General features: G+C 40.5%; 1 protein-coding gene across 1 annotated transcript in view; it reads right to left on the bottom strand.

Moving 5' to 3' along the window:
* Positions 1-17,059, bottom strand: part of si (sucrase-isomaltase) — a 218,424-nt gene that overhangs the window by 16,655 nt on the left and 184,710 nt on the right. Inside the window, 6 exon segments of the mRNA XM_060833923.1 lie at positions 157-213; positions 310-394; positions 496-644; positions 13,023-13,139; positions 13,253-13,287; positions 15,372-15,505. Coding sequence (XP_060689906.1) covers positions 157-213; positions 310-394; positions 496-644; positions 13,023-13,139; positions 13,253-13,287; positions 15,372-15,505 — 577 coding nt within the window.

The raw sequence follows: 17,059 nt of genomic DNA, 5'->3' as shown, positions 1-17,059 counted from the left end.
TCTTACTGAAACATAAGATTCTAAGATGAAATTAATGAGTCTCCCATTTCAGATTAAGATAAGGTTATTTCTCTGTTGGTCTTTTGAATTTTTTTCTTAATGATATTATTTTACACTTCATGTTATTAAGTTTGAGGACAATTTGAAATAACTTACCGTATACCAGTCATACCAGAGAGAGTCCGGGATATATGCATGCACAGAAGTTTCCCCCTAAAATCAAGAGAATGTTTAAAAAAATTTTACTTATATTTATGATCAATTATATCTAATAGGTATGTGAGTAATAAAATAAATATGAATCTCTACCTGATCCAACACAGGACTAATCATCAGTGCCCCACCCCAGAGGAACTGTCGATCAATATCCCACGTATTTTTGTCTTCAAAAAACCTTCATAAGCAAAACAAGATCAAGCAAGACAACATCATGAGTGGATTGAAATACTAAGCAATGCTTAATCAGTGTACATTGGATTAGGTTAGTGTGCTTACTCATGAAGTAATGGTCTAATTACTGTACTGCCTTGAACGTGAGCTTCATACATCAATGTGTAGAGAAATGGCAACAATTTGTAACGTATTTGTAGAACATTCCTTGTGATGTTTTGGAATGTCTCATTCCAGGCCACTGGATCTTGACTCTGAAAAATAAGAATATGATAATTAAATCAGGTGTATAATTTAATCAAAACTACATTCATTTGCTGTTCACTTAAATATATCCTGAAAGAAACTTGAAACACTCCTGCAGTACGTCCTGTTTACTTTTCCAATCATGTGAGGAAAAAAGCAATTTGCATAATTGTCTTTTGTGACCTTTGGTTGTACAGACAAGAAACAGTACGGACATATAAAAATTACAATCAAACAATCCAGTTATAATGGAAACAAGATATGAAAAATGCAGGGAGGAATTTCCATGGGTTTTCTCTTGTTTATTTGCTACAGCTTCAATGGAAGAATCATGCAAAATGTCAGGAAAATGACAGAAAATCTGTCATATCTGTCTCAGTCGCTCTTCAAAGTCTAACAAGGCAAGTTCTATGGAAAATCAACTCATAATATGCCCTTGCTGGGGTGTATTCGGCTATAACATTGCATATCCTATTTATCAGAAATAAAGAAATTATATTTATGTAGCAAATCTTACTTTCACGGGATAGCATAAAACAGTTTCAGTTGATGAGATATGTTTGAAATGCAGTCACTGTTTTGTGAGCAAGAATGACAGCCAGTTTACACACCACAGGGCATGAAGAGAATCTTCCCTGCTCTTCTACAAATATTGTCATTTGATCTTTTATGTTAGGGAAAATATGGTTTTGCTTAACGTTTCACCCTACATAGAACTTAGAACAATACAGCACAGAACAGGCCCTTCGGCCCACGATGTTGTGCCGAACATTTATCCTAGATTAAGCACCTATCCATGTACCTATCCACTTTCCGCTTAAAGGTCACCAATTATTCTGACTCTGCCACTCCCACAGGCAGCGCATTCCATGCCCCCTCCACTCTCTGGGTAAAGAACCTACCCCTGACATCCCCCCTATACCTTCCACTCTTCACCTTAAATCTATGTCCCCTTGTAACACTCTGTTGTATTTGGGGAAAAAGTCTCTGACTGTCTACTTTATCTATTCCCCTGATCATCTTATAAACCTCTATCAAGTCACCCCTCATCCTTTGCCGTTCCAATGAGAAAAGACCTAGCACTCTCAACCTATCCTTGTACGATCTATGCTCCACTCCAGGCAATACCCTGGTAAATCTCCTCTGCACCCTCTCCAAAGCTTCCACATCTTTCCTAAAGTGAGGCGACCAGAACTGCACACAATACTCCAAATGTGGCCTTACCAAGGTCCTATACAGCTGCAACATCACCTCACGACTCTTGAATTCAATCCCTCTGCTAATGAATGCTAATACACCATATGCCCTCTTACAAGCTCTATCCACCTGAATGGCAACTTTCAAAGATCTATGAACATAGATCCCTCTACCTTACTAAGAACCTTACTGTTAACCCTGTATTCCGCATTCTTATTTGTCCTTCCAAAATGGACAACCTTGCACTTGACAGGGTTGAACTCCTCTGCCACTCCTCAGCCCAGCTCTGCATCATATCTAAGTCCCTTTGCAGCTGATAACAGCCCTCCTCACTATCCACAACTCCACCAATCTTTGTTTCATCTGCAAATTTACTGACCCACCCTTCGACTCCCTCTTCCAAGTCATTAATAAAAATTACAAACAGCAGAGGACCCAGAACTGATCCCTACGGAACTCCACTTGTAACTGGGCTCTAGGCTGAATATTTACCATCTACCACCACTCTCTGACTTCGACCGGTTAGCCAGTTCTCTATCCAACTGGCCAAATTTCCCACTATCCCATGCCTCCTGACTTTGCCCATAATCCTACCATGGGGAACCTTATCAAATGCCTTACTAAAATCCACACACACTACATCCACTACTCTACCCTCATCCACATGCTTGGTCACCTCCTCTGACCTCCTCATGACATCTCTGACAGAGCAATTTTTTTTTAGCAGTTTGACTTTACTTCTTCTTCCCAGATACCCAACTTGTCTGGAAATGTTAACCCCTGCTGTTGCAGCCACCACTCCCCAGCATTGCACCTCAAGGTCATTCCTTTAGCTGTGCATCCAACATGGGAGTTGTGGGAGGTGAAAAATCAGAGCTGAGCACATTACTGTTCATATCTAGTGCTGCAGGAAAGTACATAGATGTGAACATTGCAATTGTTTCCTAAATCCTGCTGAGTTCAACTAACTCATCTCCTAAAAAGGAGTGGTCTTCAGGTGGAGAAAGATATTGGTCATGGCCTCAATATGTCTCCTCTGCTTCAGAAAATATGTCAGATTGGATTTTCTAGTGCTTATCAAGATTCTAATGTTAGGCTGGTGTCGAGGTTTCAAAAGCCTGCCTATGTTGTCAGTGCACCCAACTGAGCAATCTTCAGTGAGATTAGTCCCCTTGTTAGCTTTGTGTTACCAACCAATTAATGATGTCAGGGGATTTCTGAGGCTAACAGCCCCATTGAATAGCACTGATACTACTGAGGTAGGTCAAGTAAGCAAATAAAGAGGCCTAAAGCTGGAAGAGCCATGAGTATTGAGAGGCAACCTTGCTGAATGAGTAGTGATGGAAATGGCCTTTCATCTCGATAACCCTATCTTTGGGATATGTATCCTCTGGCTTCAATGGCCCTCGAGCCTGCCATTTGAAGGTAACTCAACTGGACCTCAATTACAAAACAGGCAGCCTCTGAACATAGTGGCATGCTCCTCTGAAGGCAGAAAAGTACTGGCATCATTACTAACTGGCTCCTAAATGGAACATTAATAGCTCTGTTTGGTTGGCCACCTCTATGGAACTGGGAGCTGAACTGCTTCCATTGAAATCTTCCAGAGGCTGGTATATGTTTGTGAGCCATCCCAGAATATGTATCTGTATTTCCATAGGCCCCTAGTTTCCATTTCCATTTCCTTTATTCAGGCAGAATCCAAATCATCATCTTAACTTTCTTTTGTACTTTTGAAGATCTTTCATGGTGTTTTAGCCCTACTGGATAGGCCAGCATTTACTATCCATTTTTAATTGTTTTTGACAAGGTTGTATAAGCTGCCTTCTTGAATAACTGCACTCCTTAGGTTTAGGAATACCCAGAGTGTCATTAGGGTGGGAACTCCAGGATTTTGACCGAGTTATATGAAGGAAATGTGATATATTTCAAGTTAGGGTGGTGAGTGGCCTGGAGAGAGCTGGCAAGTGGTGATGTTCCTTTGCATCTGTTGATCTTGCCTTTCTATTTAGTAAAGGCTATGGAATTAGACGGTGCTATTGGAATATCTTTGAGTAACTTTGGTATACTATGGAGAAGGTGCACACTGCTGCTGCTAAGTGCTGGTGGTGAAGAGAGTAACTGCTGAAGGTGGTAGACATGATGCCAAGCAAGTTACTTTGTCCTGATTGATAATGAACCTCTTGGAGTGCATTCACCCAGGGAAATGAAAAGTATTCCATCAGACCCCTGATTTGCACCTTGCAGTTTATTGACAGACATTAGAGAGATTGGATGTGAATTACCTACAGAATTCCGAGCCTTAACATATTCTTGTAGCCACACTGTTTATACAATTCATCCAATTCAATTTCTGGTCAATGGTAAACGCCAGGATGTTTGCAGTGGGGGTGTTTCAGCAATGCAAAAGACTTTGAATGTCAATGGGTAATGGTTAATTCCTTTCTTAGTCGAGGATTGTTATTCTTATTGACAATTTCTTTACTTCCACCGCACCTGCTCCCAGGAGGACCAGTTCCACTACATAACACACCAGATGACCTCCTTCTTCAAAGACCGCAATTTCCCCTCCCACATGGTCAATGATGCTCTCCAGTGCATCTCATCCACCTTGTGCACCTCTGCCCTCGCGCCCCACCCCTCCAACCACAACAAGGACAGAACCGTTCGGTCCTCACATTCCACCCCACCAATCTCTGTATACATCGCATCATCCTCCGCCATTTCCTCCACCTACAAATGGACCCCACCACCAGAGACATATTTCCCTCCTCACCCCTATCTGCCTTCTGTAAAGACCATTCCTTCCGCAACTCTCTTGTCAGGTCCATGGCCCCCACCAACACACCCTCCCCTCCCTGCAACTTCCCCTGCCACTGTAGGAATTGCAAAACCTGTGCCCATGCCTCCCCCCCTCACCTCCATCCAAGGCCTCAAAGGAGCCTTCCACATCCATCAGAGGTTTATCTGCACTTTCACACGTCAGTTGCTGTAAACATTGTTCCCGATGCAGTCTCCACTACGTTGGGGATACAGGACACCTCCACACAGAACGATTCAGAGAACATTTTCAGTGCACCCACACCAACCAACCCCACTGCCTCGTGGCTGAACACCCCTCCTACTCCACCAAAGACATGCAGGTCATGGGCCTCCTCCATCATCACACCCCAACCACCCGATGCCTGGAGGATGAATGCTTCATCTTCTGTCTTTGCAACCTCCAACCATACGGGATCAATGTGGATTTCACCAGTTTCTTCATTTCCCCTTCCTCCACCTTATCCCAGATCCAACCTTCCAACTCGGCACCGTCCTCATGACCGGTCCTACCTGTCCATCTGCCTTCCCACCTAACCGCTCCACTCTCCTCTCCGACCTATCACCATTATCCCCACTTCCATCTACCTATCGCACCCCCAGCTACCTTCACCCCCAGCCCTGTCCCCTCTCATTTATCTCTCAGCCCCGCAGCCCACAAGCCTCTTTCCTGATGAAGGGGTCTTGCCCGAAATGTTGACTCCCCTGCTCTTTGGATGCTGCCTGACCTGCTGTGCATTCCAGCACCACACTATCGATTCTGATCTCCAGCATCTGCAGTCCTCATTTTTTCCTCCTCAAAGATTGTCACCACCTAGCACTTGCGTAGTACAAATAGCTTTTTGTTCAGTCGCTGTTCTATTTTTAAAAAGGGCTACTAACCAGTATTTTAGTATGACAGGATTTAAACTGTATGATTTAGGCTGTTTTACAAACATCTGAATGTCTGCAAAATTAGCCGAATGCTGACGTCAGATTCCAAGTATATTATGAGAATTCTATCAATCAAACAGAATGTGAATCAGAACTTCAGATGTAAGCCTGTGCATGCTTATCCATGTGTTCTTTCCAAGGCTTAGATAATGTAATTAACAGAGCATTCATTCATCAAAATATGTTATTTTACTGACAAGGCAAAGTGAGAGGCAGGTAAACAAATCTCTGTCTTGCTTCTTGATGTTTTTGTTCCACAAATTAGTTGTGCTTTCTGTCTCTGGTTGCCATGGATTTCAGAAATCCTGGAATTTAATTGGTCTGAGTTAACCATCCCATTTTTCTGATTTGGGAAAATGTGATGCACTGCATTCTTTATGCAATATTATTATTTTTAATATGAAGCCACATTAGCTTTCACTAGTACTGCACATGTGTTATTTACATTACATGACTAATTAACTATTCATTTACTAACTTGTAATCAGATTTTACACAATTTCTAAATTGATTGTTCATCTAAGTATGTAAATAGTGACCTTCATTCATTTCAGGAGCTCAGTGTGATAAAAATGTTTCAAGTAAGTATGTAAAGATATTAAGATGTGGTAACATACCCCATCAAAGGAATCAGGCCAATTTTGAAAAGAGATTCTTTGTACATGACTTGAGGAGCTTTAATGTGCAAATTAGATTGGAATTTGTTGGAGGATTCACTGTATGCTTATAGAGTCATACAGCTATACAGCACAGAAAAGGTCCTTTGGCTCATTGAATCTACACTGAAAATAACTACCACTGGAGGCACACTAATCCCAATTTCCTGCACTTGTCACATATCCTTGAAAGTTATGATAATTCAAGTGCTCATCCAAAAAACTTTTAAAGGTTGTAAGGTTTCCAGCCTCCACTACCTTCCCAGGCAGTACATTCCAGAATCCCACAACCCTCTGAATGAAGTAGTTTTTGTTTCTCAAATCCCTTCTGAATCTCCTGTCCCTTACCATTAAAATATGTTCCTTGTGATTGAAAACTACTGCTCTCTATTCATCCTATCCATACTCCTCAATTTTATACAACTTAAATCATGTCCCTCCTCAGTCTTCTTTCATCTAAATAAAACAATACAAGCCTATCTGGTCTCTCCTTGTAGCTCAATTTCTCCATCCCAAGCAACATTTTAGTTAACCTCCTTTCTATCTAATCTGGTAAGTTCTACAAACGTAAGATCTGATGATACCCAGCAGCATAAGTACTGAAATTATTTGGCATAGAAAAGCTAGTCCAGGCCCATAAAATATTCAGCACGCCACAACCTACAAACCAACACATCACAGTAGTTGGTATACTCCACAGTCTGTAAGCAGACATTCTCCACTTGACAGCACATTTCAGCATTTACCGCACTCTACCAATCACCAAATTTCTGTTGACCTTGGATCACCACATTCCACTCTATTTTATGTCATCTTTCACTGCTCATCCCTCCACCAATTCCTTCAGTTGACACACCATTGCAGTCCATCAGTATTTCATCAAACATTGGGCTCTGGCCCAAAACGTCAAATTTCCTGTTCCTTGGATGCTGCCTAATCTGCTGTGCTTTAACCAGCAACACATTTTCAGCTCTGATCTCCAGCATCTGCAGACCTCACTTTTTATTCAACAGGTCAGTTGACATCACCTGCAATCCAAACATTGCTGCAAATTGCCCATAGCCACACATAACCAATCACGTCTCTGCACCAGTTGATATACTCAATTAAACATCACATTCTATTTGATCATATGTTTCAGCAACTACTACACTCCACCAATAGCTGCTCTTCATCAAAGGTTTGGATGTAACATATTCAAAAATAATTTATCATTGTTCCTAAACAAAGTCCACTTTCCTTTGACAACATTTTAATTAATGTTTGTTCCACCTTAAAAAAAACACAAATTTTATCAAATTTTACTTCCTAACACTTGAATTATACTCCTACTTCATCAAGTTATTATGAAATAAGTCATGGTCTAAAAGTCCTAAAAAAAAGACCAGTTTTGCATCTAGTGTTAATCAGTTCTAACAATTCACTTTCCGATTAGCTGCCAGAAGATTTTAAAACACAATGTTAATTTCCAATCTTAACTTATGGAGAAACCATTTGCATTATGAAGACTTAAAACTTAAAATTTAAATCTTCATAATGCAAATGCTAAGATTTATGTCTTAAACATTTAAAATAATAGTTTGTAATGCAACCTTAAATGGACAAAAAGCCTTAAAAGGTTATTTTATTTATGCACATTACTGTACTCTAAACAGTCTTCTGATTTTATCCTTGTCATCTTGACTGAATAATATTTTGACCATAAGATTGCCAATATTGTAATACTCGTTTTATTTCAACTGACTGACCACTGGATAATTTTAATATTCATCTTTGGTGAACATGTATGATAGTAGATCACCTGTTTAATTTACTCCTCTCCTAATTTTGTAATCCATTAACATTGAAGGAAAAGTGTACTATGCCAAGTCCAAATGAGCTGGTTATTTGCTATTGTCTATTTTTTGCCTGGTGATAGAAGTTACAACTATCCACTTTATTTGCTTGTTGTCATTTATAATATCTTAATTTTGATTAATTCTTTAATACATAAAGTTATTTCCATGTACTTAGTGGCCAGTACTGAAATGAAGATTCAGGAGGTGGACCTTAAAAGCAGCCACTCACAAAACAATCACAGTAACATGGGTTTCCCCTTTAACATTGTTAATTTAATTCTGGGGTCAGTTATAGATGATTCCTGGTGTTAAACAACAATGATGTATTCAAACAATCTAAGCAGGGAATATGTAAAGCAGGAACAAATAGTATTCGTTAAACCAGGCCATGGGACAATCAACTTCCTGACAGGTCTGGGGGAACTACAAGGCCAAGAGCTAACAGTCACATGTCTCAGAAAGAACTGTTGTTTCCACCTCCAGTGAGCCTGCTTTGTTGGAAGCACATTACATGGACTTGGTAGCAACCAGCTCAGTGGGGGGGCACAGACATAGAGTGACAGGGACAACACTTGACAGTTGAAGTTTCAAAACCATACTCTACAACTTCCATGTATGAAAAGTAGTCACTGCATTGGATCTTTCAGCACCAACAGATGCTAATTATAGAGTTAGAGAGTCATAGAGATGTACAGCATGGAAAGAGATCCTTCGGACCAACTCGTCCATGCTGATCAAATATCCCAACCTATTCTAGTCACATTTGCGAGCACTTAGCACATATTCCTCTAAATCCTTCCTATTCAGATACCCATCCAATTCCTTTTAAATGTTGCAATTGTACCAACCTCCACTAATTCCTTTGGCAGCTCATTCCAGACATGCCCAACCCAATGCATGAAAAAGTTACTACCTAGGTCTCTTTTATATTTTTCCCCTCTCACCTAAACCTGTACCCTCTAGTCAACACTCCCCCACCCCAGAGAAAAGACCATGTCTATTTATCATATTGATGCCCCTCATAACTTTATAAACCTCTATAAGGTCACCCCTCAGCCTCCAATGCTCCAGAGAAAATAGCCCCAGCCTATTCATTCTCTTCTTATAGCTCAAATCCTCCAACCCTGGCAACATCCTTGTAAACTTTTCTGAACCCTTTCAAGTTTTGCAATATCCTTCTGATAGGAAGGAGACTAGAATTGCACACAATATTCCAAAAGTGGCCTAACCAACGCCCTGTACAGCCGCAATATGACCTCCTAACTCTGATGTTCAAAGCTCTGACTCATGAAGGAAAGCATACTAAATGCCTTCTTCACTATCCTATCTACTTGTGACTCTACTTTTAAGGAACCATGAACCTGAACTCCAACGTCACTTTGTTCAGCAATACTCCCTAAGATGTTACCATTAAGTGCAAAAGTCCTGCTAAAATTTGCTATACCAAAATGCAGCACCTCACATTTATCTAAATTAAACTCCATCTGCCACTCCTCAGCTCATTGGTCCATCTGATCAAGATCACATTGTGCTCTGAGGTAACCTTCGTCACTGTCCACTATACCTCCAATTTTGGTGTCATCTGCAAACTCACTAACTATATGTCCTATGTTCACATCTAAATCATTTATATAAATGATGAAAAGTAGTGGACCCAGCACCGATCCTTGTGGCACTCCACTGGTCACAGGTCTCCAGTCCGAAAACGACCTTCCAACGTTATTCTCTGCCTTCTATCTTTGAGCTAGTTCTGTATCCAAATGGCTACTTCTCCCTGTATTCCATGAAATTTAACCTTGCTAACCGGTCTCCTATGGGGAACCTTGTCGAATGCCTTACTGAAGTCCAAACAGATCATGTCACCTCATCAATTCTCTTTGTTACTTCTTCAAAAAAACTCAATCAATTTTGTGAGACATGATTTCCCACACACAAAGCCATGCTGACTATACCTAATCAGTCCTTGCCTTTCCAAATACATGTACATCCTGTCCCTCAGGATTCCTTCCAACAATTTGCTGACCAGCAATGTCAGGCTCACTGGTCTATAGTTCCCTATCCTCCCTAAATACAGCTGGAATGCTATCCCTTATAAAAAAAACATCACTCCCCCTCCTGTTTTGACCCCCATCCTGTCCTTCCTGTCTTATGTGTATCCTGGAACATTAAGCTTCCAGTCCTGGTCATCCCTAAGCCACATTTCAGTAATTGCTATGATATCCCAGTCCCATGTTCCTAACCATGACCTGAATTCATCTGCCTTCCCTCTTAGGCCTCTTACATTGAGTAAATGAAGTTTAATTTATCAGTACTACCTTGTTCTCTGTTTTGCTCTTTCCTGCCCTGACAATTTGGCTTGCTCCCTTTCCCAACTGTACCAGTCTCAGATTGATCGCTTTCCTCACTATCACCCTGGGTTCCATCACCCACTCCCTCCCCACCTTATGATTTTAAATCTTCCCATGCAGCTCTCGCAAATTTCTGTGCCAGTATAGTCATCCCTTTGCAGTTCAGGTGCAAGCCATCTTCTTGTACAGGTCACTTCTACCCCAGAAGAGATTGCAATGATCCAAAAATGTGAATCCTTCTCCCATACACCAGCTCTTCAGCCCTGCATTCATCTGCTCTTCCTCACATACTACTGTCAAGGACCTCCTTTTGAAATTCCTGCCTAACTATCTATATTCTCCCTTCAGAATCTCATCCTTTTCCCTTCCAATGTTTTGATACCAATGTGTACAATGGCCTCCTGCTGGTCCCTCTCTCCCCTTTGAGAACATTCTGCACCCTCTCTGAGACATCCTTGATCCTGGCACCAGGGAGACAACACACAATTTTGATTTTTTGCTCCTGGTCCTAGAAACGTCTGTCTGTGTCTCTGACTAGAGAGTCTCCTATCACAATTAATCGCTTGGAACTAGACATACCACTTATTACATTAGAGCCTGTCTCTAACAGCCTTCAGAACTTGGCTGTTCATGCTGCATTCACCTGAGAGTCCATCATCCCTACATTTTCCAAAACAGCATACTTGTTGGAAATGGGGATAGCCACAGAAAACTGCACTACCTGCCTACCTCTTTTACGTTTTCTGGAGTTAACCCATCTATTTGATTGTATATGCGGCTTTTCTCCCTTCCTATAACTGCCATCCATCGCACCCCTTTGCTCTTGTAAAGTCCTATTGCCTCTAACTGTTGCTCCAACCGATCCATGTGATATGATAGGATTTGCAGACATAATTCTCATATAATGGTGGGTGGTGTCCCCACTTATAATGGTGGTTTCCATGTTGACCCTGCACGTGGCAGGTAGTCATGTGACTTGGCCAATACTGCCTATCTCATACACTGCAGGCAAGAATGCCTTGAGGCATGGTACATTGACGAGACCAAACAGAGGCTACGGCAACAGATGGACACTGTACAACCAGGAGTGCTCCCTCCCAGTCTGGAAACACTTCAGCAGTCTGGGACATTCAGCCTCGGACCTTCGGGTGACCATCCTCCAAGACAGATTTCGGGACAGGCAGCAACACAACGTGGCCAAGCAGAAGCCAATACCCAAGTTTGGTACCCATGGGGATGGCCTCAACCGGAACCTTGGGTTCATGTCACACTACAGGTGACCCCCATAGCACTATACACTCTCTCTGTCTCTCTCTCTCTCTCTCTCTCTCTCTCTCACTCACACACACACACACACACACGCACACGCACACACACACTCCTACAGATGCATAAACACATGCAGATGCTCTCTCATACACAACCTCTCTCTCATACACTCACACATACTCCCCCACACACGCATCCTTTCACAGACTTATGTCCCATTACACTCACACACATACACATACTCTCTCACAGACATTCGCACCCCCACATACACACACTCACTCGGTCTCCCCTACTTGCGCATACATATAAGTTTGTGAGGTGAATTTGTATTTGCGGTATTACATTTTATTTTGCTCAAAAACTGCATAAATCCACATAAGATTCTATAAAGCCCACTTTAGAAATAGAATCAGTCTGACCTAACATTGGGACACAGTCAGACTTTAACCTCACACCTTCAATGCATTTTCCGAGCTGAGACGGCACCTATTGTTAAAACTATCTTGAGAATGCAACTTTAAAAAAGTTCTGGGATTTACATACGAAGGAACAAAAACTAATATGATCATTCTAAAAGATCAAAGACTTAAGCTAAATTTGTTTAATATTACATTCCATGGCACTGCGATCCTATTGCTATAAATTCTGTGTCTCATGATTTTGCTCCACAACCACCAGATGAAGAAGCAGCGCTTCAAAAGCTAGTGCTTCCAAATAAACCTGTTGTGTGATTTTTGACATTTTACACTTGAGATGTAATTTTCACACACTTGTATTGAGCTCAGATAAAATTGAAGGTTAAAGTTCATGCTGTATACTAACCCTCATCGTGAAGCTATGAGCATTTACTAATATGACAAAGGAAATTTGACCACAGATTAATTAAGTAATTAATTTTAAACATGTACAATCTAAATCTTTCAGGAGAATATTTGTGATAGAGAATTTTGTTCTTTCACTTTACTTTCTGTCCTCCATTTAAATGTAGTTTATATTTCCCAATTTACACTTCATTGATAAGACTCTGCAGGCTCAGAGAGGGTATTCTGACCAGTTTAAGATCCTTACTGGTTCTTGGCCTTGTTCATACATGCCACAGATCTCCTATAGAAACCACCATGCTGGGAAAGATATGCAATTGCCAATCTTTGGAAAATGTGTGGAACATCCGTGGATAAGAAAACATGCAACATGACTCCAGGATTAAGTTTTGATACCAGAAGTATCTTTACTATATAAATATAATTGTATGAATGTATAAATCTTGTTCTCTACTTTGCACTTAGAATTGTTTTTCTCATAGTAACACAAAACTGACTTACAATGGAGCCCAATCCATTGTGGTTCCGAGAATAGGGGTAGAATGCTCCAAGTTGCATCCATCGAAGACACATTTCATATGTAGTATCCTTGAAAAAGCCACAGATATCTGCTCCAGTCTGAGATTTAGTGAAATATATATTATTCCATGAGAAAATGCTGAATTTCTGTTTAATATAATGAAAAACAGATTGCAGTGCATTCTGTAAAAAAGCTTCACAAATGGACTTACATAAGAAATCCCAAATAGACTGAACTCCATCATTCCTAGGACACAAAAAAGAAATTTATTGTATCGTGCATTGTTTTATTCCCTACAGAGGCAAATAACTTTCAACTTTTAAAAATATATCCAAACTTCCAGAAACACGTTACAAAAGCCACATGATAAGTTTTCAAGCCTTAAGACTTTTATTGTAATAAACTAAAACAACTTGACTAAACATTATTTAATAGACAATTTATAATCTAAACTAAACAAATGTTTCCCTCAATAACTTAAAGCAAACAAACATCCCTCCTTACAATTATACTTTACTCTGTCACTTAAGTGGGCACTTCACTCATCAGAATCAGTACAAAAGTTATTCCAAAGAATGGCTTTTTTTTTTCATTTTGAACCAGTTAACATCTAATCTGACTTGCATGGTAAAGATTACTCTAGAAATCTCTCTCTATAGCTAAACTGAGACAAACTTTTCCTCATGAATGTGATCTCTTCAATCTGAGCTTGCACTCTTACCTACAATCTGAGAAGCAATTAAGAAACTACTGCCTATATTTCTCTTTCAGGTTGTAACACTCTCTGATGTTCAGAAACATGTTAAGAAAGTCCCTGCTTCTGTTACTAAAACGGCTTATCATCTTTTCTACTCTCAAAGCACAGCGTTATAGCAGTATGAATCACATAGGTCTTGTATTCATGTATTCGTGTAGAATTGAATCATCAAATTGTGGTATATTACTGATTATTTTTTAAGTTTGTAAAAGTGAATGTTGTGCAGAGTTGCTTACTCTGGTGAAGTCTGCAGTGAGAGATGCTGGACGTGGGGAAGACATTGTTTATTACAGCAGGGACTCTGCACTGAAAATTTGTTTCCAGTCATCAGTTTAGCATGTCTCATTGAAAAATATCATTCCAGTCGAATAGTGCTTGGGGAGATGAAATTGGATGGGGAGGGGGAGCGAGGGAGAAGAATGCCAAAGATACATGATTACACAAACAAAACTTATTGAATAATTGCTCATGGTCAGATGTGGGCGAAATGGAATATGGGAATGTGGTCCTGGCTAGGATATGTTGTCACCTTTCATATCCTTAACCCACCAGTACCACTTCCTCAGTCACATCAAAGATTTACTGCATTGTCTCCTTCATGGGATTGAGGACACGCAGCCATGCTTATGCCCCCATCCCTCCCCGTTTGGTGATACCACCACCAATAAAGGGCTGCCTGATTCAACGAGAGTGAAATCGTTCAGTGAGTGTTATCCAATATGTTTTGATAATATGACTTACAGAAATGAATATATGGCAATGTGTACAAACTGTGAAATATATATGGGCATCTTGGAGCAGTGTTTTGTGTTTGACTGTGAGATGGATGGAATCAAAGATCATGTATCAATTTTGCAACTTATTCATGGCTTTTGTTAGCCAAGCAATCTGGCGGGAGATTCCCACCTCCAGACAACTCATCTGCTTAATTTTCAAGCATAATCTGCATTGCATATGAAATAATCTACTTTTGCACATTAGACTTCTCAACAGTCTCAAAACCCAGCAACCTGAAGAGCAACCAAGTTAACTTAAATCCTGAGGAACTGTCGAAGAAAAAGGAAGGAGATAAGTATGGCCAGAGTTGTTACCAAATTTCAGCATGTAAATGATAAAATGGAAAAGCCTGGGATCAGGTTGCTGGGAGAATCCAAAGGCAATTGTGAAAGTTAAGAGTGTAGTCATTGTAATGAGGTCAGAATACAAGTTCCCTGATTGGAGTTGTTAATCTGGTCCAATCAGGGAGCCCTGGCTGACATATCTAAACAGGAATGTTAGAAGTTCTGCTTTCTTGGAGCGCTGGCTCTGAGGAAGCTGGATCAGTGTCAAAGACTTTCCACATGTAAATAAAGGGTGACTTGATGATGGGAAACCAGACTCAACAGAATTATTACAAAGGGGAATGTCATTGTACTGCTGTCCTTGCTATGATTTCATATGTAGGAGTATGATTGTGTGAGTCACTGCCTGCAAGGTGGGTTGATGAAGATAGACATGGGAAGACAGAAAATAAAATGATAGAAGAGTATTAAATATAGATGCATTAAGGACATAAGACTATTATACTCGATACCAATAATTGATTTATGCATCTGATTCCAGGCAGCTGTGTTGTCTCCAAGCCAATGTCCCGCCCATTGGCCAGTAGATGGGAAAGTTGAACGTGTCACCACAATTCCTCGCTCTCCAGTTATATTCTGTAATGAGCTATAAAAATGAATAATTATTTGGAATGATAATAGTAAGGTTTATACCATTAATATAGTGAATCAATTGAGAACTAGGTTTTTCCAAAAACTGGATTTAAAATGTCTTACTTTACTCAGAATGTGATATCTACAATTACATTTCTGCGTCCTGTGGTCTGTTTATTGTGCTTTAGATTTGTTTTATAGAATCATAGATTCATGCAGCACGGAAACAGATGGTTCAGTCTAACCAGTCCATGCTCCCCATAATGAAGAAAGTGAGGACTGCAGATGCTGAACATCAGAGTTGAGAGAGCGGTGCTGGCGAAGCACAGCAGGTCAGGCAGCATCCGAGGAGCAGGAGAATCAACGTTTCCGGCATAAGGCCTTCCTCGGGAATGAGGTTTGTGGGCCGGGGGTCTGAGAGATAAATGGTGGGGGGGAACGGGCGGGGAAGGCAACTGGGAATGTATAGGTAGATGAGGGTGGGGGAAAAGGTGATAGGTCTGAGAGGAGGGTGAGCGGATTGATGAGAAGGAAGATGGATAGGTCAAGAGGGTGGTGCCAAGTTGGAGGCTTGGGACTGAAATAAGGTGGGAGGAGGGGCAATGAAGAAACTGGTGAAATCCACATTGAGCCCATGTGGTTGCAGCATCCCAAGGCAGAAGATAAGGTGCTTTTCCTTCAGGCATTGTGTGGTTAGGGTTTGGCAATGGAGGAGGCGCAGGACCTGCATATCCTTGTTGGAGTGGGATGGAGAGTTAAATTGTTCAGCCATGATGTGGTGGGGTTGGTTGGTGCAGGTGCCCCAGAGATTTTCTCTGAAATGATCCACAAGTTAGCAGCCTTCCTTCCCAATATAGAGGAGAAACATGCTGCCCTTAATCCCAAACTAAACTCGTCCCACTTGCCTGCACTTATCTTTTGTTAAGAATATATCAGTATGTCAGAATATTAGATGGGCACAAGGTTCAGTGTTCAGCTGGAGTTAGATTAATCATTGGAGTTATTTTACCAACTATATATCTATTTTTGTCTTTATTATGCTTTCAGTACATGATTGTGAAATTTCAGACAACTTGGGAAGCAGAGTTGATGTAAATGGAATTCCCCTGAAAAATCACCTGGTGAGCTTCAAGATGCAAAACTAAGATAACACTGGCATTAGGGAAGTAAGATGTTACTGTAATGTATCACGTTTACAGAGCAAGTATTCATTTTATATGTAGAAATTGACTTAAAAGGTTCTTTTTGTTAATAATGACTACCAGAATCAGACATAGGTATCGAGTTTCTTATGTATGATCAGTGTCAATTTCTTATGTTGCACACAGTGTTATGGACCAGACCTAACCCCCTCAAAACAAGGTAGCCTAGACCCTAACATTTTCTTACTTTAAAGGCAAATGTGAAGTGCCGTCTTCCAGATATAATGCAACTGATCAAACTACTCTATGTTAAACAAAACACAATTTATTTAAACACTAAAGGTAAAATACATTAAAAAAGAACTGAGAATAACTTTATTAGAAAGTTTAACCAAAAAATAGGTATAGTAACTATTACTAAACAA

This window comes from Hemiscyllium ocellatum, chromosome 13 (genome assembly GCF_020745735.1).
Source record: "Hemiscyllium ocellatum isolate sHemOce1 chromosome 13, sHemOce1.pat.X.cur, whole genome shotgun sequence".
In the NCBI taxonomy this organism is placed as follows: Eukaryota; Metazoa; Chordata; class Chondrichthyes; order Orectolobiformes; family Hemiscylliidae; genus Hemiscyllium; species Hemiscyllium ocellatum.
This window is presented reverse-complemented; position numbering and strand designations above follow the sequence as displayed.